The sequence below is a fragment of the Crotalus tigris genome, unplaced genomic scaffold (genome assembly GCF_016545835.1).
Source record: "Crotalus tigris isolate CLP2741 ecotype Arizona unplaced genomic scaffold, ASM1654583v1 scf7180000024425.453735, whole genome shotgun sequence".
NCBI lineage: Eukaryota > Metazoa > Chordata > Lepidosauria > Squamata > Viperidae > Crotalus > Crotalus tigris.
In genome coordinates, this window is record NW_024100592.1 from 198,221 (window position 1) to 221,979 (window position 23,759).

A 23,759-nucleotide genomic window follows, 5' to 3' on the forward strand; every position below is an offset into this window, starting at 1 on the left:
CCGGCAAATGCTTGAGCGTAAAGTGGAATTGGTGAAAATGCTGGGGCCCGTGGGATTGCTTGGAGTTGAGCTTCCTGGGTGTTCTCAAGGCTTTCAGGTTTTGTGGTCTATCCACACCTAAAAAGGGATTTTATTCTCTTCAAGGAACTGCCACCATGTGAGAACGGTTTCCTGTGACGGCGGCGGCGATGGCGGCTGTTTTCAGCCGTCCGCCCTGGAATGTGTCAAAGCCAGCTGATACAGCGAGCAACAGCCGTCTCACGGCTTGGAATCTCTCTCCCTAGGCGAAGGGGAGGAGATGAGTTTCCCTCTGATAGTGGCAGGGCTCCCTGAGAGACCCCAAAGTTTTTTTTTCTTTGGAGGTCGGAGGGTAAGAGCTCCCACGGAGTCTGAGGCGTTCTCCACATTCCAGGATGCCTTTGCTCTAATTTTTTTGGGGGGGCAAAGCTAGACACTGCTTACACATCTGCTTTCAAAATGAACTTGTGAGTAAAATTTAAAGCAGACAGAGCTGACCAGGGAGATTATATCTGTGATTATTTTGAGACTTTAACACTGGAAAAGATTTCATCTTCTCTCTTTTCTTATTTGAGAGGGGTGAAAAATGGCGCTAAGATGTTGTTTTTAAGAGTGAAAGGACCGGAACTTTAATTTGAAATAATGTAACAGCTTTTTTTTTCTTCTTTTTATTTACACAGGGGGCTTTTGTTTTTGTTTTTTTCCCTCCTTTTGTCTTCTTTTCTCTCTCTCTCTCTCTTTGTTAAAGGTTTTATAAGATTTTAAGAATTTTTTTTTTCCAAGATGACTTCAAAACATTTTGGAGCTTTTGTTTCTAAAGCCTCAATCTCCTCTTCGGTAATGCAGACAGCTCAGCAAGTTGAGTCTAAATTTCCACCACTTTTCTCAGCTTTACCAGCAGTTTTACCTAAAGACTTACAGGACGCTTTGGAAGATAGTGTACAACGGATTGAAAAAGAGATAAGTGAAATTATTGAAAATAAATTTAGGAAATTGAGAGAAGATATAGCGTCTGTGCTTCAGAAGTTTGCTGATCACATAGATCGTTTGGATCAGCGTATTGATGTTGCTGTAGAAAATTCTGAAAAATTGGAAGGTAAAATAGAAAATAAGGTGGAAATAATTCAGGATGAAATTACTATGTTACAATACAGAAGTATGGAGTTTGCTTTAAGAATAAGAGGAATGCAGGAAAATAATCAAGAAGATTTGAGACAAGTGGTTGCAAAGGATATAGCTCTTATTTTGGAATCCAAGCCTGAAGAAATATTGAGAGAGACAGAAAAAGTTTTTAGGGTTAATTCAAGGGTTGCAAGACAGAGGAATCTGCCACGAGATGTGCTTATTTATTTTTTTAGTAGATCACTTCGTAATAAAATTTTACAAGCCTTTTACAAGCAGAGATTTCAAATTGCAGCCCAGGATGTTATACTTCTGAAAGAACTACCTTCAAGAATTCTTAAAGTAAGAAAGCATTTTGCTTTTTTGGCTGATGAGCTTAAGAGGCGACAGATTCGTTTCAGATGGGAGATACCGGCTGGAATGGTGGTGAATTATGCAGGGACACGCTACAGACTTGATACAATTTTGAAAGCGAAGGATTTTTATACTTCTGTTTTGAAGGCGGGCTCTTTATTACCTACAGCTGAGATATTAGAAGAAAAGTTGGAAGAGCAATTGATAGAAGATATGCAGGTTAAACCTTTGCAACAATCTCTCTTGACAGAAGATTCATTAATAAAATTGAGTACTTGTGGAGCTTTTAGAAGTAAAATAAAGGTGGAAGAAAAGCTGGAAGAGCAGCTGACTGGAAAAAATATGCAGGTTGAACCTTTGCACCAGTCCTCCTTAACAGAAGATTCATCAAAGAAATTGGGCATGACTTGCGCAGCTTTTAGAACCGAGGTATTAGAAGAAAAGTTGGAAGAGCAACTGATAGAAGATTCGCAGGTTAAACCTTTGCAACAATCTTTTTTGACAGAAGATTCATTAATGAAATTGAGTACTTGTGGACCTTTTAGAAGTAAGATAAAGGTGGAAGAAAAGCCGGAAGAGCAGCTGATTGAAGAAGATATGCAGGTTGTACCTTTGCAGCAGTCCTCTTCAACAGAAGATTTATCAAAGAAATTGGGCATGACTCGTGCAGTTTTTAGAAGTAAAATAATGGAACAGCAGAAGGTTTTTCGTCATCTTCTAAGTAACAGATAATAGAAGGAGAAGTTGGAATATCAGCCGGCTTGTTATAAGGAGTTTTGTTAAATTTTTGTTATTTATGATTTTTGCCTGGGAGAAGACTTGATAGGCTTTAATCTAGGGATTTAATATCTGAGAGTATCTACTATGATTTCTGTTCGAGAGAATAGTTGATAGGTTTTAATCTGGTGATTTAATATTTGAGAGTACTTATGATATATTAAAAGTGGATAAGAATGTTATAAGGTTTTGATTTGGGAGAAAAGGGTATTACATTCATTTGGGTCTGGGGGGGAAAGAGTTAAGAGCTAAGTTTATATTGTTTAAAAGAAATACACATCTCGGTGTGGAGAAGGTGGATAAATTATATGAAGAACAAATATGGGATTTAATGGGTAAATTATGATTAGAATAGATATGATTAAAAGTATTGTTTGGATGATGAATAATTTCCGTTTTACTTATTGTGATTTAGTTTGTATTAGTTAAAGTTAAAATAAATATGGGATTTAATGGGTAAACTTTGATTAGAGTAGAGATGATTAAAAGTATTGTTTTGATTATGAACAATTTTTGTTTTAAATTTGGCATTATTTGATTTTGATAATTGATTTTCTTTAATTTGTTTAAATTTGTTTTGTATTTGAGTTGAAGTAATGTATTGATTTTGTTATTTGTATAGTTGGATAAGTTTAGTTAGATTTAGTTTGCATTAGTTAAAGTTAAGTAGATTTTGTTTAATATGTTTGAAAAAAAAGGGTAAACTTTGATTAGAGTAGATATCATTAAAAGTATTGTCTTGATTATGAATAATTTTTGTTTTAAATTTGGCATTATTTGATTTTGATAGTTGATTTTCTTTAATTTGTTTAAATTTGTTTTGTATTTGAGTTAAGGTAACTTATTGATTTTCTTATTTGTATAGTTGGATAGGTTTAGTTAGATTTAGTTTGCATTAGTTAAAGTTAAGTAGATTTTGTTTAATATGTTTGAAAACCCTGTGCCAAGCTCTGGGAAGTGGGGGGAGGGGAGGTTGTGGTGGGTGGGTTTTTTGGGACTGGGAGGGAGGGGGGTTGGGGTGGGGGGGTAGGTAGGTTAGATGATAGGATTAAAGTAAGATAATAAGGGATAACTTATGAGAGAGATGTTGCTTGGGCATTTCCCCGGTACTGTATCCGAAGAGGGATGAGAGAGGAGGAGAAAGGTTAGGGAGGAAGTAGGATGGTGAGAGGAGAGGGGGAGGGGAGAGAGAGAGGAGGAGAAAGGCTTGGGAGGAAGTAGGATGGTGAGAGGAGAGGGGGAAGGGAGAGAGAGGTGAGGGGAGGGGAGGGAGAAGGAGGAGGGAAGTAAGGGAGAGTACAAGAGAGGGTGGATGCAGTTTTTGGGGGGTGGGCAGGCGACATCTAGGTGTATTTATTTTATCTTGTTAAATGTGAAATTTCTTCTTTTTTGTTTATGTAATTGATAATTGGAAAATAAAAACTTTTTTGAAAAAAAAAAAGGAACTGCCACCATGTAAGTAATGAACAATATATCCTGTATGCCTCTTTCTCCCACATGAGCCAGTGCTGTTCCATTTCGGTGAGTTTCTTGGATGTATACGTGCAGGGTTGAAATACCCCTTCATTGTTTTCTTGTAATAGTACAACCCCCACTGACATATCACTTGCATCCACCTGTATTACGAAGGGCTTATCCATGTCTGGATGCCTCAGTACTGGTTCTGCAGAAAAGAGTCTCTTTAATCTCTCAAATGCCGTTTGGCATTCCATTGTCCATTTTAGTGGCTAGCTAGGTTTCACTGAGGATTCTCCATTTGTTTTTAGTAAGTTTGTGAGGGGCAGGGCTATCTGGGCAAATGTGGGAATGAATTGCGGTAAAAGTTTGCAAAGCCCAGGAGACTTTGCAGCTGCTTTCTTGTGCGAGGTGGTGCCCATTCTAATACTGCACTAACCTTCTCTGGGTCCATTTCAATGCCTTGTGAGGATATGTGATAACCCAGGTAGTCTACTCTTTCCTGGTGGAATTCGCATTTTGATAATTTGGCATATAGGTGGACAGCTTGCAGTTTCTTTAAAACCGCTCTGACTAGGTTGATATGTTCTTCTTTGGATTTGGTGAAGATAAGGATGTCATCTAAATAAACCAAGACCATCTTGAATAGGTGCTCCCTTAGTAACTTATGATTAATTGCATAAATAGTGCAGGGGGCCCTTGTAATCCAAATGGCAAAACTTTGAATTGGTAGCACCCCATTGGGCAATTAAATACAGTTTTCCATTCATCCCTTTCCTTAATTGTAATGTGGTAATACATTTCCCTTAGATTTAGTTTAGTGAAAATTCTTCCTTTTGAGAGGTGGGATAACATGTCCTTCATGAGGGGTAGGGGGTATAGGTTGCTTTCACTGATTGCATTCAATAGGTGGTAGTCCATACACAAGTGTAAAGAACTTTCCTTCTCCCTAAAGGGAACTGGGATGGCTACTTTAGGCTTGGCAGGTTCAATGAACCCCCTTTCTAAGTTTTTATTTATGAACCTCTCCATTTCCTCCTTCTCCTTAGGGCTCATGGAGTATAATCTGGGCTTCGGGAGTTTTGCCCCTGGCTTGAATTCTATGGCACAATCTGTGGGTCGATGGGAGGGGGGAGCTCATCCATCCTCTCCTCACTGAAGACTTCAGCCAGGTCTCTGTATTCCTCTGGTATTTTGGGTACTCCTTTTCTTCTCCCATTGATGCTTTCTCTGTTCTTAATTTTGGTAGGACTCCTTGGGGTTTTAAGTTCGTAGGGCCCTGCTTTGGGAAATTAATTTCTGCCATTTTCCAATTTATCCAGGGGTTCCATTTCTTTAACCATTCCAGCCCTAGAATCATTGAGCATTCCATGCCTGGGGTCACTACAAATGTTATGTCTTCCTCATGGTTTCCCAGGGACAGGTGGACTGGTAACATGGCTAAGGTGGCTGGCACCCCCCTCCTGCTATAGACACATCTAACTGGGCAAATGATATTGGTTGTTTCAGCCTCCTCACTGGAATGCCAAAATTTCACACTGGTGTCGGGCTAATGAGGCAGCGGGTGCAGCCGGAGTCTATTAAGGCTTTCACCTTGACAGCTTTGGGCATGGAGGGAGCCAATATAGTCACTGTAGGTGTGATGGATCCACTCTCAGGGTTCACCCTCTGAGCTGTCATCTGAGGCGTCCATCAGCCCTGCGATGTAGGCTGGAGTTCCTTCCCCATGTTGGGCAGAGGTTGGGTATTCCACAGCCTCTATCGCTCTCATGGCAGGTTCTTTTGGCTTGGCTGGGGACTTCCCGGATTTCCTGGATGATGATCTGCTGGGTTGTGCTGGGGGACTTTCAAGCAGCCTTCTATGGTGTGGTGCCCCTCTCTCCTACATTTGAAACATTGGCTTCTTGGCCGCAGCTTGTTCAACTCAGGCAGCAAGCAGCCCCATGGTTTTCCTTGGTGGTGCCTCTTCAGTAGATCGATCTCTGCTTCCTTTGCCAAGACATACCATTAGTCGAGTTGGTGTGGGTCCCCCTGGGGCAGGCAAGCATCATACAGGTCATAATTCAGGCTGTCTTTGAAATGGCTAAGGAGGATGTCTTCTGGCCAGTTCAGCCTGCCGGCAATGATCCGGAATTCTTGCATATATTCGGCTACTGGGCATCTACCTTGCCTCACCATTTTGATTCTTTCATGGGCTTTGCTATCAGCCATGGGGTCCTCGAATTGCCTTCTCAGAGAGGATATGAAATGGTTGAAGTCGTTGAGCTCTGGGGCATTGGAATCATGCAAGTTCACCACCAAATCTGCAGATGGTCTGTCCAGAGTGGATTGCACAAGACTGATATGGGCTTTGTCACCTAACCCAAGTCCTCTTCCATGTAGTTGAGGACTTGGGTTAGGAAAAACCCCATGCGTATTGGCTTCCCCTTGAATTTCACGTCCAGTGGCAGGAATCGTTCAATGGATCAGTATCTTCGCCTTCGGTGGTATTGTCTTCCATCCGGATCGCCATCAGTGGGTCAGCAGGGAGGGGGCTTGCTGAAATGGCCGCTACTGGTTCAGCGGATGTCCCTGCAACTACAGGTTCCAATTCCCCCTCAGTGTCTCTCCAACTGCAGTTCCAGGTGCTGGTGCGGCCATGGGGCTCTGACTTCTTCTCCTTTAGAGAGCTGAGAGTTCTTTTCATCAGGTCAATAGCTTTCTCTAGAATCCAGTTCAAGTGTTGTACATAACTTCCTTCCTCTGTGCTAATGTGCAGAGATTTCTCTATCTCCTGCTTCCATTCTGGTTGGTGGAGCCCCCGTCTCAGGGTCACCTTTCTTGATCTCTTTTCCCACTTGTCTTTCTTTCCAATGCCCATTGACCACTGAGGTTTGTGGTTACGCATCTCCACCACCTCTTCTCCTGAGGACTATGACAATTTAGATCCCGACAGCTGGCAGGTTCTTGGTCAGGGGGAAAGCTCCCTTTCTATGGGGATTTCCTCCCCTCTGGCTCATTGTCTGACATTGTATTTTTTGCAAAATCCCCTGCAAGTTTCTTCCTTCCAGGTTGACTATTACTGCAGATCCTGTCTAATGTAAGGAACCACTTCAATCCACATCTTAAGAAAGCAGAACTCTTGGAAACAATCTCTTCCAACAGGAACTTTTATTAAGAGAAATTGATAGTGGGCATAGTAGAGAGAATTTGAGGGATTTCCTTACAAATCTATGTTTTAAAGTGTCCCTAAGCAACCCCCACCCCGCAGTTCTTCAGGGCGATTCAGACCGGCAGATTTCTAGGAAAAATAAGATCAATCTGGCTCTGTTGTACACGATCATTCAACAGCTCCTCACACCTTATTTTGATGATGGATAAATAAACCAGATTCCGGAGGCTGTATCTTTTCACATACCCCCACCCCCTTTCCCTAGCTGGCTGGTAAGGAGGAAAAGTTGAGAGGGGCATAGGATAAAAGGCTAATGGTTACATTGTGATGGTTAGCAGACCTGAGGCAAATAAACAAAAAGTTACTTTGTAGTGAATAGAGGAAGTGAAAGTAATAAAATCCTCATGCATACTCCCCCTCCCTCTTAGGAGTATGGAAGGATTCAGGAGAGGGTAAGAATTGGTTTTAGATCAGAGGACATAGATAGAAAGGAAATATAACTGGATCCTGACACTAGAGCTACTCATTGCTCCCTCGCTAGTTGTTGTTGAGTAAATGAGAGTGCACTATTAATGCCATCAGTTTCTACTGCCTGAAATAGAGAATATCAATCTAATAAAGGATATCAAACCTAGTACTAGTTGCATTCGCTCACTTTTTCTTTTGTCTTCTATGGATAGACATTCTTATTGCAAAACACCTCAGAGAAATACTTAGTATATTTTGTCTATTTATTGTCTATTTACCAAGATTCTTCTCATATTAAAATAAACTGCACATTTATGGAGGCTCTTTTGAAAATAAGGCATTTTAGTTTTTTTGCCAATACATAAAATTAATGAATAAATTTCCTCAAGACAGTATCAGTTGTGTAAATCTGCTTCAGAAAACCCAAAACTCAAGCTTTCTGCCTCTCCTTCCCATGAATCTGTGCACAATTTCAATAACATTTGAAAATTAAATTGTAAAATGTGCAAACACTCTTACAAAAAGGAAATTGCTATCTTTTTAAAGATCTAAATAAAATTAGATGAGCTTAGTTCCCCCTCCCAGGCCTATTGTGGCTCCTAGTTCTGTAAACTGCATTGAAAACAAACATAACGCTTCAGAAAGATGACGCTCTTTCAAGAAAGAGTGAGATAAAAGTTCACTTTCACTCATTAATGTCAACAGAAAATGTCAAGCTGCCAAAGGACACATTATAAAGCTACACAGTTACAGAGACTGACAGGCGAAAATCCATGGCCAGAACAATAGCTGCACTTCATCCTAAATGATAAATTCCATTTTCAAGTTCTAAATTATTTTCCTTTGGGAAAATTACTATAGACTATTTTAGAATGTCTAAAGAAAGATATTCATGAAGATGGAGGTATTACCTAAAAGACAATGTTAGAAATAGGTTGAATGTTTTGTAATATTTGGATCATCATCATCATCACCACCACCACCACAACAACAACACCCCGGACTTAACAATTGTCGATAAGAAAGACAAAGAAGTCTGGATAGTGGACATGGCAATGCCTGGAGACAGCAGAATAGACAAGAAAGAACTGGAGAAGATAACAAAATACAAAAGCCTACAAATAGAAATAGAAAGACTGTGGCAAAAGCAAGCAAGGGTAGTACCAATAGTAATAGGTGCCTTGGGTGCAATCCCAAAAACAACTGGAGCACCACATGAACACCATTGGCATTGACAAATTCGCCATTAGTCAATTGCAAAAGGCGGCCTTACTAGGAACTGCTTCCATCCTGCGACGATATCTGTAATACCATCAAACATCCACATCTGCCTATCCCAGGTCCTTGGTAAGGACTCGATAGGTAGACAAAATGCCAAATCCAGTCTGAACATCTGGCTGACTGTGCGATGATCGATAATAATAATAATAATAATAAACAAACCAGCTAATGTACAGCACAGCTGCAGTTATAACTGAATACCTGGGATGCAAAATCAACAAGAAGAAAAAGAAACAAACAGTGCACCACAAAAATGGAAGGTTAGATTAGAAAATAAGATCAGCAGGTTAAGATCACATGCAAGCAAGCTAGAACAGATGAAAGAAAAGAAGCTGAAGAACAAGAAGACCAAAGAATACCTAATCAAGAAATACCACTTAGAAACAAGGAAGATCAAGGAAGCACTGGAAATAATAAAGCAACAAATAACAGCTATAGCCAGGAAAATCAGTAGATATGAAGCTCAAATTGCAAACTATAGGCAGAACCTCCAATTTCAATCCAATCAGAAACGTTTCTACCAATCCATCAATGGAGAAACTGCAAGGAATCAGTCAGTACCTGACAAGGAAGAAACAGTGCAGTTCTGGAAGCAGATATGGGATAACCCAAAGAAATACAACAAGGATGTGGCTTGGTTAAAAGAGGTGGATGCAAATAAAACAGAAGTTGAAATGAAAGAACTAGTAATAACAACAAAAATGATAGAAAAAAGAGCAAAGAAAATCAAAAATTGGTCAGCACCAGGTGAAGATGAACTGCATGGGTTTTGGTTGAAACATCTAACTGTTATACACCCACTCATTGCCAAACAGTTCAACAATATACTACAAGGAGGAGAAATTGAAAAGTGGCTAACAACTGGGAAAACCTACCTAATAATGAAAAATCCAGCAAAAGGGGCAACACCAGGTAACTACAGGCCAATTACCTGCTTGCCAACAACTTTCAAATTACTAACTGGTGTGGTAGCTGATGCAGTACAACAGCATCTAGTTGAAAACAATCTCTTTCCACCTGAGCAGAAAGGAAACCGCCCCAATAGCAGAGGAACAAAAGATCAACTCCTAATAGACAAAATGATCTTGGAAAACTGCAAGAGAAGGAAGATCAACCTGAATGTGGCATGGATTGACTACAAAAAGGCATTTGACTCTCTGCCACATGACTGGATAATCAAGTGCCTAGAAATCACAGGAGTCAGTAGAAACATCAGAAAATTTGTGCAAAGATCGATGGCACAATGGAAGACACAGTTGCAGATCAATGGTGAGAGACTGGGAGTGGTTAATATCAAGAGAGGAATATTTCAAGGAGATTCATTGTCACCATTATTATTTGTTATTGCACTGTTTCCTCTGTCAACAATACTGAATAACTCAGGACATGGCTATCAAACATCAAAAACATCTATCAGACTATCCCACCTCCTTTATATGGATGATCTGAAGCTGTATGGAAAAACATCATCTGAAATATAATCGCTGCTCAACACTGTCCGTATATATATCCAAGATATTGTTATGGAGTTTGGCTTGGACAAATGTGCCACACTTACTATCAAACAAGGAAAAGTACTGAAAACTGAAGGAATCAAGATGCCCCATGAAAACAACATTAAGAGTCTGGATGAGATGGAAGGATGGTATCCTTCAAGCTGACAACATCAAGCACACTGAAGGCAAGAAAAAGATTAGAGGTGAATACATCAAGAGAGTGAAGAAGATCTTAAAGTCCAAACTCAATGGAGGAAATACCATAAAGGCAATAAACATCTGGGCAATTCCAGTCATTAGGTACACAGCTGGAATAGTGGACTGGACTCAAGCAGAACTAAAAGCAATGGATAGGAAGACCAGAAAAATAATGACAATGAATCATGCCCTTCATCCACGCAGTGACATTGACAGACTTTATCTACCAAGGCAAATAGGTGGGCGTGGAATGCTACAAGTACATCAGATGGTTGAAGAAGAAAAAATGGCTTTGGAAGAATATCTGAAGAACAATGATGAAGATGCACTGAAATTAATATATCAGGAAGGCTTACTGACTACTGGAGAGACCAAACTGGCCTACAAGAAAGACCAAATGAAGAATAGAGGCATGGGAAGACAAAGCACTACATTGTCAATACATTAAAAAAATAGCTGGGAAAGCATATAATAACAAGACCTGGCAATGGCTAAGAGCAGGAAAATTGAAGAAAGAGACCGAGGAACTAATTCTGGCTGCACAAGACCAAGCCTTAAGGACAAATGTATATAAAGTCAAAATTGAGAAGACAGCAACAGACAGTAAGTGTCACCTATGCAAAGAAGCTGAAAAAACAGTGGACCACCTGGTAAGCTGTTGCAAGAAGATCGCATAGACTGACTACAAGCAGCGGCATGACAAAGTAGCAACAATGGTGCATTGGAAGATCTGCAAAAAATATCATTGCCTGTAAGCAAAAACTGGTGGGATCATAAAATAGAGAAAGTCATAGAAAATGATAAAATTAAACTGCTCTGGGACTTCAGAATTCAAACAGACAAGCACTTGCAACATAACACCCCAGACTTAACAATTGTCGATAAGAAAGACAAAAAAGTCTGGATAGTGGACGTGGCAGTGCCTGGAGACATCAGAATAGACGAGAAAGAACTGGAGAAGATAACAAAATACAAAGACCTACAAATAGAAACAGAAAGACTGTGGCAAAAGCAAGCAAGGGTAGTACCAATAGTCATAGGCTCCTTGGGTGCAATCCCAAAACAACTGGAGCACCACTTGAACACAATTGGCATTGACAAATTCGCTATTAGTCAATTGCAAAAGGCGGCCTTACTAGGAACTGCTTCCATCCTGCGACGATATTTGTAATACCATCAAACATCCACATCTGCCTATCACAAGTCCTGGGTAAGGACTCGATAGGTAGACAAAATCCCAAATCCAGTCTGAACATCTGGCTGACTGTGCGATGATCTATCATCATCATCATCATCATCATCATCATCATCATAGTTGGAAGGGACCTTGGAGGTCATCTAGTCCAACCCCCTGCTCTTGGCTATCTACTTAAAGACTTCCAGTGTTGGAGCCTTCACTGCTTCTGGAGGTAGGTTGTTCCACTGATTAATTGTTCTAATTGTCAGTAAGTTTCTTCTTAGTTCTAGGTTGAACAACATGTCCCACTGATTTTCATAGAAGCAGATAAAGACTTGATAATTTGAACTGGTCTTTCTGGTCAAGATATTAGAAAATATGAATTCTGGAGAGAACTTTATAAAATTGATAAGATCTATTTACACTTCAGAGAAAGGTGAAACAATTATTATTTTGGAATTAGGAGGATATAACCTGAGATTTGGAAGACATGGATATTTATGGTAGGATGAAGTCAAGGTTAATGTGGATTTTAAAAAGAATTGTATGAGATGTGCCAAACAGATAGTCCTTGAATTGTGACTACAATTGGTTCCAGAATTTTAGTCAGATGTCATGATGATCATCAAGTGAGATGCCCACATGATCACCTTGCTCAATAACCTCAATCCCTGTTCTTGTTGTTTTCTGTCCATTTAATGAGCAAAAGCAAACATTAAGCAACATACAGTAATTGATTTTTAGATATTCAATATTTCTGGGAGACATCAAGTTGGACAAGCCTGTTTTTCCACTTTATATTGGAATCAACACAATGGGTATTAAACAGATAAATTCCTATCTAAAAAAATATTTTCAAATAGACTAGAATGTTCTCACAGTTAGAAGTATGCTGAACCTTAATAAGAACTTGAAGGGACCCATGAGAAACACTTACAAAGTAGATGATTGTGTTGCTCTGCTCTGCTAATGTTTGTTTAAATATGTTAACAATAGCTACTTTGGTGGAGCTGTAAATAGCTTCTGATTCTGCTTGCTTTGCTATTTCCCACTGGAACCCTAGTAATGGTGGTGAGGGTTGAGCTGTAGGCCTGAAACCAGAGGAACATAAAATGAATTGTTGCCTCAACATCTAGAACTGGTTCATTTTGAAGCAACAGTCCTTGCTTTGTCTCTTCTTCATTGCTTGCTAGATCAGTTTTTTTTCTTTTAGTTATTTTCAAAATATCTAAGTTGTTATGCTAATGCTATTAGAGGCTCAAAGTATTAAATGAATTTGGTCAAGTCTATAGCAATGAGGCCATCATTAAAGCTTCCTGGCACTTAACTATCTTAACAGAAGTGCCAAAAACATTAATGTCACAATGAAAAAATTATAAACTGCACATTCTCTTTGTCTCTACTATATTCTGTCAAGACTGATTCTCCCTTGCTCATAGCTTGACAAGATTTTGGTATGCAAAGGTAGGAGGGGTGATATCTAGGCAACCGAGATGTCTTTGAGAGTTTTATGCTAATAACACCAAGGTCACTAATGCAGGTGCTTGATGGAAAAGTAGTCTTTTCTCATAACAAGAAACATTACTATTGGACAATGTGAACACCTGGTGGGTGGGGGCGAGGGAATCTATAGTTTAATTAAGTAAGCTTTTGAGCAGGAAAACAGAGCTGGTTTCACTTCTTCTGTACCAATGTAAATTTTCAGTAAAGTATTATACTTTACCTCAGTAAAGTAAAATCATGTCCCAGGAATTTCTTTTTCTGGAAATACCAACTAGACAGTTGACACACTCAATATACATTATTTTGTTGCCCCATCCCTTTTTTTCCATGCACTGTTACAGATACAACATATGTCAAAACCAATCAAAAATTCAGTGTTATGACCTTAGCCATTATCTTGATATTTTTTGCTCATTCTTATGTGGAAAACCATGCATCATATATAATTTTCCTATTAAGCATCATAATTGTCTTTGGGATACAGTTGAAAGATCACTATTTCTTTTTTGTATTTACTGATCTATTTCTTCTTTTGGGTTGTACTGAAAATGGCACTGAATTGTTATTATTGCCTCTGTTTCCTCTACTATTTTTTGATGTCTTCCCCGTTACCAACATTTAAAATTCAAGTTCATTAAGGTTTCTCCTGATTTATGTTTATTCATGTTACTCTTTAAAAGTGTTACTATATGATGACTATAATATTTATTAGTGACCTCAAAAAAAATCATAACATGACTTATAAAGTTCTCCATTGTGTTTGGAAGAATAATTTTTTTCCTCACCCCACAACATATCATTTCTCCCAAAGTGATTGAATTCAGCTCTATTATAAACTTTTAACACTATACTCCAGACAGATAAACTTTGAACTACAGTATATTTTGGTAAAAAATAATTCAATATGTAAGAAATTCTCTTACAAAAGATAAAATACAACTTCTAGGTTTTCCAGTCAAATCTAAAACAAACATTTTTGTAACCAAGTAACTTCCTAAAAAGTAGGAAAGTTCAAAATCACATGAAGAAATACTTTGTAATCTAAAAAAAAAGAATTGCTATTCTTACCTGAAGATATCTTGATTTTATTCTTCTTCACTCCAGTAATATTGATGTGGACATTGACTTTTCCCTCAGTCAAGTCAATCTGTATGCTACCCAATTCTTCAGCAAAATTGCTGAACAACAAAACTCCGTTTGGATTCCATGTCCGAAATTGAAAGCTGACTGAGAATAATTCACGATTTGGATGGCCAGGCACTTCCAGGAAACTAGTAGCATTGAAAAATACTGGTACTGTATGAGGCTCCACACAGGAAAAAGTTAAATTCCCCTATGTAAAAACAAAATGAAAAACACACACATGTAAACCAAAATCCAATATCTTTCAACTGTGCTTATAAAAATAATGTCCTCATAGCTTTGCTAATAAAATAATTTGTATTGATCCAGTGAAATATAGAAATTTAAAATATATTAATTTATGGAAAATATGTAATAATCAAATAATAGTGACAGGTATTATTCTCCCAAACTATTTTGACAATCCTTGGAATTACTAAATATTCTGAAATATCCAAGTATGCTACTGTACCTGGAAAGCAAAATGGAAACACAGATGTAATAAATATTTAATATTGTTCTTAGATATTTAAAATTTTTAAAAAGCACTTGTAACAACCTTGTTCAATTATTTTTAATTTTGTAATACAAATGTGGAGACAGAGGCTGAGAGAGCATCTTGCCCTGACAGTCTAGAATATGTATCAAAGTGTCAGAATCCAATTATATTTCATTTCTAGCTACCTACTCTGATAAAAACCCATTTCTTACTCTCTCTGGATTCTGTCATACTATGAAAAGGGAGGAGGATAAGCAAGGGGGTTTTATGACTCTCACTTCCTTCATTAAACTACAAAGTGACTGGATGTTGATTCTCATCAGAGGACTGACCATAACAATATGGCCATCGCCTTTCATCTACTCTCTCTGAAGTCTCTCTTTTGCCGGCAGTGAAGGAAAAGGGGGGAACAATGCAACACCTGGGATCTGGGAAAAGAGAGGATGAGTGATTGTTGCCTGGAAGAACTGTGGGGTGGGGCTGCTTGGGAACACTTTAAAACATTGAAGGATGGGAGAGAATTCCCCAGATCATGTCTAGCATGCCTGCAATCATTTTTTCTTAATAAAGATGCCTGTTGGAAGAGACATTCCAAGAGTTCTGTCTTCTTAAGATGTAAAGTGAGGTGGGTCTTTACATTAGACAGAATCTGCAAAATTAGTCCACCTGGAAGGGAAAACCTTGCCAGAGGACTTTGCAAAAAATACCATGTCAGATGACAGAGCAGGGAAGGAAGAAAGCCCCCTGAAGAGGGAGCTGCTGCTCTGAGTGAAAACCTGACAGATGTCGGGATCTGAGAGGTCAGATTCCTCAGGAGAAGAGGTGGTGAAGATGTGCAACCACAATGGGTGGTGGTCAATGGGCATTGGAAAGAAAGGCGAATGGGAAAAGAAATCAAGAAAGGTGACCCTGAGATGGGGGGCCAACCAACCAGAATGGAAGCAGAAGATGGGGAAATCCCTGTATGCAAGTGAAGAGGAAGGAAGCTGGGCACCGCACTCGAGCTGGATCCTACAGAAAGCTATCGACCTGATGAAGAGAACCCTCAGCTCCCTAGGAGAGGAGAATTCTGAGCCCTATGGCCACACCAGCTCCTAGATCCACAACTGGAGAGACACCAAGGGGGAAATGGAACCTGCACCCCCAGGGACATCCCCACTCCCTGACGACCCGCAGATGGCAATCTGGATGGAAGACAATACCACCGACAATGAAGGCACCAATCCATTCAAAGACTCCCAGCTGGATGTGAGATTCAAGGGGGAGCCGACACGCTTGGGGTTTTTCCTAACCCAAGTCCTCAGCTACATGGAGGAATATGGGCAGCACATCCTCAGCAACAAAGCCCGTATCCAGATCATGCAATCTGCTCTGGACAGGCCAGCTGCAGATTGGGTGATGAAGTTGCACAACTCCAATGCCCCAGACCTCAACGACTTCAACCGTTTCATGTCCTCTCTGAGAAGGCAATTTGAGGACCCCCTGGCTGATTGCAAAGCCTGCAAAAGGATAAAAATGATGAGGCAAGGCAAACGCCCGGTAGCCGAATATATGCAAGAATTCCGGGCCATTGCCAGCAAATTGAACTGGCCGGAAGACATCCTCCTTAGCCATTTCAAAGATGGAGTAAATTACGACCTATATGATGCTTGCCTGCCCCGAGGGGATCCACACCAACTCAACGAATGGTAAGTCCTGGCAGAGGAAGCAGAGATCGACCTACTGAAGAGGCACCGAGGAAAACAATGGAGCTGCTCACTGCCTGAGTCAACACATGAACCATTGAAACCATCATCTATGGCCAAGAAGCAAATGGGGTGTTTCAAGTGTGGGAGAGAGGGGCATATGGCTGTAGAATGCCGCTTGAAAGCCCCCCAGCACAACCCAGACAGATCACTGGCCAGCAAATCCAGGAAGTCTCCAGCTAAGCCAAAAGAACCTGCCATGAGAGTTAGGGAGGCTGTGGAATCCCCTACTTCTGCTCATTGGGGGGAAAGAATTCCAGCCTACACTGCAGGGCCGGTGGACACCTCAGATGACAGCTCAGAGGGTGAACCCCTGGTAAGTGGACCCATCGCACCCATACTTCTCGAGCGACCTCTTGATGGACGGAAATCAAAGTTGGAGGGTTCTTGGCAAGCTGCAACACCTTCACAGCTCCGTCCACAGCTTCTTCGGCTGAAATTTCTCTCAAAGCATCTTGGAAAGAGATGTCTTCCTTTGCAAAGATCTTCTGTTTCAGCTCACGACTTCTTAGTCCACAAACTAAATGATCCTGGAGTCTCTCTTCCAGGTCCTTGAATTCGCATGGCCTAGCTGCTTGTCGTAATGCCACAATAAATTCCGCAGCAAACTCACCAGGCCTCTGGTCCCTCTGCAATCACTGAAAGCTTTGGTTCAAAGTGTTCTTGCAACATCCTCTTCAGCTCAGCATAAGCAATGGATTTAAGTGGTGGTGTGGTGACCAGATTCTCCGCATTATCGAAAGTCTCTTGCCCACAGACACCTGTAGCATAGCAGCTTTAAGACCGTCCTCCTGAATTTGGTTTACCCGAAAGTAGTTCTCTACCTGGGCCACCTAAGAACTCCAACATTCTAGATGAGCTGTGTCAAATTCCAACAGATGGCCTATTTTGGACATCATTACTGCCTGGTAGCCTCGTCAACGCCTCGTGCTGCAAGGCTTGAGAAGGGGTCTCTTTTGCTGAGCTCTCCTCCAGCATTCTTGTACTGGCAGGCAGAGTCGCACTCTCCAGACACTGAACTTCCCAGTGCTTCAGGCCTTCCATGGTGAGTCAGCCTATCTTCTTTCTTTGTTTCCCTTGTAGCACATCCCACCTTTGTCGCCAATGTTCTGTTTTTGAAGTAAAGGCATTGAGACGAGACAGGAGTAACAACAGTCTTCCCTTTATTACTCTCCAACAGAACCAAAATAAAATGGTGTGGATTCATTTATATACCCCTTCACAGGGACAGTGTCAGCCAATCAATGCAACGGATTCTCCCACCTTGCGCATGTGCAATAGGCTGGAGAAAGCCTGTCTGGTCCCGGGCAACCACGTTGTCTGCCCGGGGCTCTCTGCAGCTTTCTGCACCTTCTGAATCACTCAGCAGGCCCAGGACATAATACCAAGTGTGGCCTTCCAGGGCATTATCACTTCACGTGATCTTGATTCTATCCCTCTGTTAATGCAGCGTAGCACTGTGTTGGCTTTTTTGGCAGCTGCAGCACACTGATGGCTCATATTTAAGTGATTGTCCACTAGGACTCCAAGATCCCTCTCACAGTTGCTACTGTTGAGCAAGGTACCACCAATACTGCATTTGTTTTTTCTAATACATTATAGTCATTAAAGATTAATTTCATATTTCTTAGTCTTATAGGACTATGTCCTATATAATATAATCATTCTAATATTATGTTTGTATTCCATTTTTTGTATAAATTGTATTAGTTTTTATAGGGTTAGGAATAAGGTGGGGTTAGGGTTTGGGTTGAGGTTTGAGTTAGGGTTAGGATTAGGGTTGGGGTTGGGATTTTTCCAAATAACATTCTCAATATTTAGCAAACAGCTAAATGTCTGGGTTCATGTGTTAACAAATAATAATAGATAATAGTTAATTACTATAAACAATGTTAATTAATCGCTCGATAGTCTTCTTCTTGCTAATATATATTCAAAGTTACACATCACATTCCTTTTTCTCTAACTAATTTTTCTAGCCATTGATAGAAATTATCCCATGTTCTAAAATACACTGAGTCTTCTTTCTCTTTTATCTTTAAAATCAATCTATCCATTTCTGCACACTCTTAAATTTTCTTAATTAGTACTTCTTCAGCTGGTAAATTTTCATTTTCCAATATTGGGCAAATACAATTCTTGCTGCAGTTAATACGTGTAGAATTAAATATATGCAATCTTTCTTGTAATTTGCTCCTATTATTCCATTTTGGTTTAAAATCTATTTGTTTTTTAGTCATTTTCTCCAACCATAAATGTATTTTAACCCAAAATCTTTTAGCTTTATGGCATGTCCACCAGATATGATAATAAGTACCTGGTCTTTATTTGCATTTCCAACAGTTGTTTGAAGTATTTTTAAACATTTTTGCTAATCTCACTGATGTCATAAGTCATGTGTAAAACATTTTATAAAAGTTTTCTTTATATGCCACTGCTTTAGTTAATTTAACATTTCTTTCCCATAACTTTTGCCAATCTTCTAATTCTATATTATATCCAAGGTTCTTTGTCCATATTATCATTGTTTTTTTTACTTGTTCTTCCTCCATTTTTAAGTTTAACAGAAATTTATAGAGTTTCTGAATCAACCTTTCATCTGTTTTTAACAGTATCTGATCAAATTCTGTCTGTTCTTTATAGAATCCCATTGTGTTAGCATCTTTTTCATATCTTGTTTGAATTTGCAGCTATGGCCACAGTTCTGTTTTTTGCTGGGTTCATTGAAGAGGCAGAAGCAGTAAACAGGTACTTCTTTATTGAAGACAATCTTACAGGAATCATTTGAAATAAAAAGAGTATTTTTGGTAAGATACTCATTTTCACTGTTGCTATTCTCCCCAACATTGAAAGTTGGAAGTTTTTTCATTTTCCAAATCCAATTTTATTTGTTTTAGAAGTCTTACATAGTTATCTTCTTTTATTGTTACACATCTTGCTGTTAGGTAAATTCCCAAATATTTAACTTTTTAAACTATTTGAAGATTTTTTTTGTTAGTTGATTTTTTGTTTTTCTGTTAGATTCTTTGTTAGCACTTTAGTCTTTTCTCTGTTTATTGTCAACCCTGCCACTTCTCCATTTTTTTCTATTTTCTCCATTAGTTTAGTGCTTGTTTCCAATGGATCTTCCAATATGAAAAATAAATCAGCTGCAAATGCTTGTAATTTATATTTTTCATCTTTTATCTTCAGTCCTTTAATTTCTATATCTTGTCTAATGTTTCTATTCAATACTTCCAGTGTTAGTATAAATAGCAATGGAGATAATGGGCATCCCTGTCTTGTATCTTTTTTAATGTTAAAGTTTTCTGTAAGATCTCCATTTACAATTAGTTTGGTTGTTTGTTTACAATAAATTGTTTTAATTACATTTATAAAGTTTTTCCAAAGACCATTTCTATGAATTGCCAGTTTACATTGTCAAATGCTTTCTGTGCATCAAGGAATATTAAAGCCATTTGTTTCCCTGAATGAATTTTAAAGTACTCTAATACAGGGCTTTTCAATCTTTTCACCAATTGTACCACTTTTAGAATATGGCAATATTCAAGTATCACCAGTTGCCTAGCAAGGTGTCAAAAACATGATGACTAAAGAAAAACAGAAAAAAGTGATAAAGTACAGGTAGTCCTCACCCCCCTTTAATATACTCTCTTCTCTCACCCACTTTAATATCCTTTCTTCCCCCACCCCTTTAATATCCTTTCTTCCCCCACCCCCTTTAATATCATCTCTTCCAACTTCTGATTTGCTGTGTGGCCACCATGGACAGCTGGGAAACTTTCTCTCCCCCATTCAGTTTTGCATCACTGGGGGGCCCTGAAAAGGGCCAAAAGTCACCCCAAAGAGGCAACCAGCAAGGAGGGGCTCTCGCTGGATCACGGGAGAGCAGCAACTCTCCTGTTAGAGCTGCCAATCCCTCCAAATTGGTGGACTAAAAGATTGGCCATAGAAATATGGCTTGTCTCTAGGCTGCAGACAGCCGAAGTCACACTTTCCATCAGGCAACTTTTAAAGCAGCACAGAAGAAACTGTGCTAATTACTTTCTGTACCTGCATAAGCTACTAAGCATTTCCCCCCCTGTGGTGAGGGAAGGGAGATTTCAGCCCTCCCTCTAGAAAGAGGGGAGTTTTAAAATGTTGAAAAAATAACTGGATCCCAATTGGAATTTTATTTTCTAACGCTTGTGAACTGAAAGATTTTTTACTCTTTATTTTTTACTATCTATTTCTGTTAAAAATTTGGGGTTTGTTTTACAAACAAGAAAAAAAACTGAAAAGATTAAAAAAAATTCTGGGACCCAATGGGAAACTTTAAAGGGTAGAGGCGACACCATGTGGTCAAACTTGGTATCTCAATCTGTTATTCTTCAGGGGCTTGGCTGACAGCCTAGAAAATGGATAAGATATATGTAACCTTGAAAATTTTGAAACAACAGCTGTGAAAATCTCTGCTGTGCTTCTTATTCAGAAAAAAACCCTTTTTCTTTCTTTTGGATTTCCTAATTGTAAAGCCTCTTATCTAAAATACCAAAATGGAAGAAGATCAGGAACAGAATCTCCTTATGGATAAAGATCAACAAATTCTTTTAATGTGGAAAACAATTATTCAAACTCTCATCACAACTGATGAAGAATTAAGAGGCTAGAGAAAAGAACAAAAAGGCAGCTCAGATATGAAAGCCCAAACTTTGACCCTACCTAAAGAACCATCTATACAAAATACAATAGAAAAAATGGAACATTTAAATACCATGACAGAAGAATTAACTGCTCAACAAATACAGACATTTGAAAACACTGATAACATGGAAAAAGGAAAAGGTTTCCTATGTAAATCAGAAGGAACTGGAGGAGCCAGAAAAAGAACAATTGGAAGAGAAGATAAACAATTCAGAACAACCATGTTGATACAGAAAAATAAAGAGACAACCTGCCAGATCTACTTGTTCTCTCAAAAAAATGGTGACCAGATGGTTTTGTCAATGTCAACTAACATCTCTGATAATACAAGAAGATTGGTTTGATGACCCAAAAACAAGGACATTGAAGATGACTTGGCAAAGAAAAAAAGCTAGAATAAGACTGAAGAAGAATGGAATTTTACCGTCTTATGAAAATTTAAAATAGAATATATTTAAATAGATAAGATGTGTATATTGAATATAAGACATTGCTATGAATTGAGATAAAAAATAGTTTTTGGCCATTAGCATAAATACTAATAGCTAAATTTGAATATTGATTTGTGTATAAAGAAAGAAATTTGTGTATAAAGGTCATGTAAAGGTGAATAGGATATAGATAAGCTAAAAACCTATTGATATAAGTAATAAACAGGTCTATATGAAATATTAAAAATAAAAAATATTAGTTCAAACATGAGCAGATACTGTACAAAGAGGAAGAGAGAAGAAGTATTAAATATTGAAACAAAAATACATTTTGATTATTAATTCAAGAAATTCAAAAATTAGCAGAAAATAAGGATATCATATTGTATTATTAATTTGTTGATATAGAGGGTGAGAAGTTAAATAGATAAGATGTGTATTCTGAATATTAGATTTTGTAAGGAATGGTGATAGAGGGAGTATTTAAAATCTTGAGAATGATAAATATCAAACGTTAAATTTAAATATTAGTGGAAATTAAAACTGGAAAAATTTATTAGATCATTGATTGTTTAAAAGATTGTATGTTAAAACAATTAGAATGTATATAAACTAAAAACTATTGATATATGTAAAAAAGTTATGTTTTATGTGATTGACACAATAAGAATTGTTTTAATTTACATATGGACAGTATATATTAAGGGGAAGAGAGAGGAAATGTTTATGGTAGTAGTTTGAAATCTGTACTAATGATATCTGTATGTAATTGAATTATTACAACCCAGCAGCCACGTTGCTTTTCAAATATGTGAATGTTATACTAGAAAATCAATAAAATTTGTTAAAAAATATCATCTCTTCCCCCACACCTTTTAATATCATCTCTTCCCTCTCTTTCCTTACCTGCCTGTGCGGGTGCAGAAGCTGAGGCAGAGGAGAGTGCAGCGGTGCATTCTCCTCACTGCTCGGAGTGGCCAGGTGAGACAAACTGATGACTTGACAAACCTGCCTGTGCACGCGCAGAGGCTGATGTGCATGTGCTCTCCTTTGCCTCAGCCTCTTCGTGCGCACAGGCAGATTCAGCATATTGCCAGTTAAACTCACCTGGCCGCTTCACGCAGTGAGGAGAATGACCGCTGCCTGCTGGGGTCTGGGCAGCATAGCGCAGGTAACATGGACTCTCATGTTGCTTGCAGCATCCCCTCCCCAGAGTCCACAGTTGTGTGAAAAGGGCAAGGGCCATTTGCTGGACTCCTTCAGGGGATGCCTGTTTTTTCCCTCCCTCATTACAATTTTTTTCCTGCCACTCTGCTCTTAACACTGTGCAGCTCTTGTCCAGCAATTTACAGTGACCTTTCAAGCCATGGCCAATGGCAGCCTGTCCACCTCCCCTTGTCCCTTCTTGGGCATGGAGGGGGGAGGGAAGGGACAAAGAGGGAAGGAAGGAAGGAAGGAAGGAAGGAAGGAAGGAAGGAAGGAAGGAAGGAAGGAAGGAAGGGACAATGAGAGGGAGGGAGGGAGGGAAGGACTCTCATGCTGTGACCCTTCCCCAGCTGCGTTTTACCTGTTTGTTGCTGCCACCTGTGTGCAAACCTGGCCTGTTTTTTGTCCTCTTCTCTCTCACCCCTCCTCCTCCTCCTTCTTTTACTTTTGTTGCAGCTCCAGCTGACTGTTCCTCCTCCTCCCAAGGCTGCATCTTCTTTTTTCTCTCCCTCTTCCACCCAAACTGCCTCCTTTTATAGACTTTCATGTCTCTGCCCCTCTCCTTCTCCTTTCTCTTCTGGATGTGCCAGAAGTGCTGATCCTGAGGCCTTGGCCTTGCCTCAGCAGCCTTGCAGCTCCCGAGGACTCTCTCAAGGCAAGTCCTGTGCTGCTCCACTTTGGCTTGTTCCCACCCCCACTACCCTAGGCTTAGCTGAGCAGGGCCTTGTACCACTTTCCACGTGCCAATATACCACAGGTGGTATGCATACCATCAGTTGAAAAGCCCTGCTCTAACATATCAAGAATCATTCTTAAATTATTTTTTATCTGTCTTTTAGATGGTAAACCATTTTGATCTGAATGTATAAATTCAATCAAAAATTTCTTTAGTCTTTCTGCTATTATTGAGGCAAAAATTTTATAGTCTACATTTAATAGTGATATTGGTCTATAGTTTTTTATTTGCATTAAATCGGAGTCTTCTTTAGGTATTAAAGTAATGTATTTGGTATTTTAGCCTCCAGAAATGTTTCATTACACAGTTCTTTCAAGATCTGACTTAATACATCTTG

At 39.2% G+C, this 23,759-nt stretch overlaps 2 protein-coding genes across 3 annotated transcripts in view; one reads left to right on the plus strand and one right to left on the minus strand.

Moving 5' to 3' along the window:
• LOC120302150 (contactin-associated protein-like 2) overlaps positions 1 to 23,759 on the minus strand; it is a 246,397-nt gene that overhangs the window by 124,432 nt on the left and 98,206 nt on the right. The window contains exon 6 of the mRNA XM_039330149.1: positions 14,069 to 14,333. Within this exon, the coding sequence (XP_039186083.1) occupies positions 14,069 to 14,333 (265 nt within the window). The remainder of the gene's footprint in view (positions 1 to 14,068; positions 14,334 to 23,759) is intronic.
• CUNH1orf189 (chromosome unknown C1orf189 homolog) overlaps positions 1 to 23,759 on the plus strand; it is a 152,405-nt gene that overhangs the window by 114,791 nt on the left and 13,855 nt on the right. The window contains exon 5 of one of the 2 annotated variants that reach the window (XM_039330148.1): positions 20,881 to 20,900. The exons of the other annotated variant lie outside the window; for it this stretch is intronic. The gene's annotated coding sequence lies outside the window, so the exon portion shown is untranslated. Of the gene's footprint in view, positions 1 to 20,880; positions 20,901 to 23,759 lie in introns of those variants that run through there. 2 annotated transcript variants of the gene reach the window in all.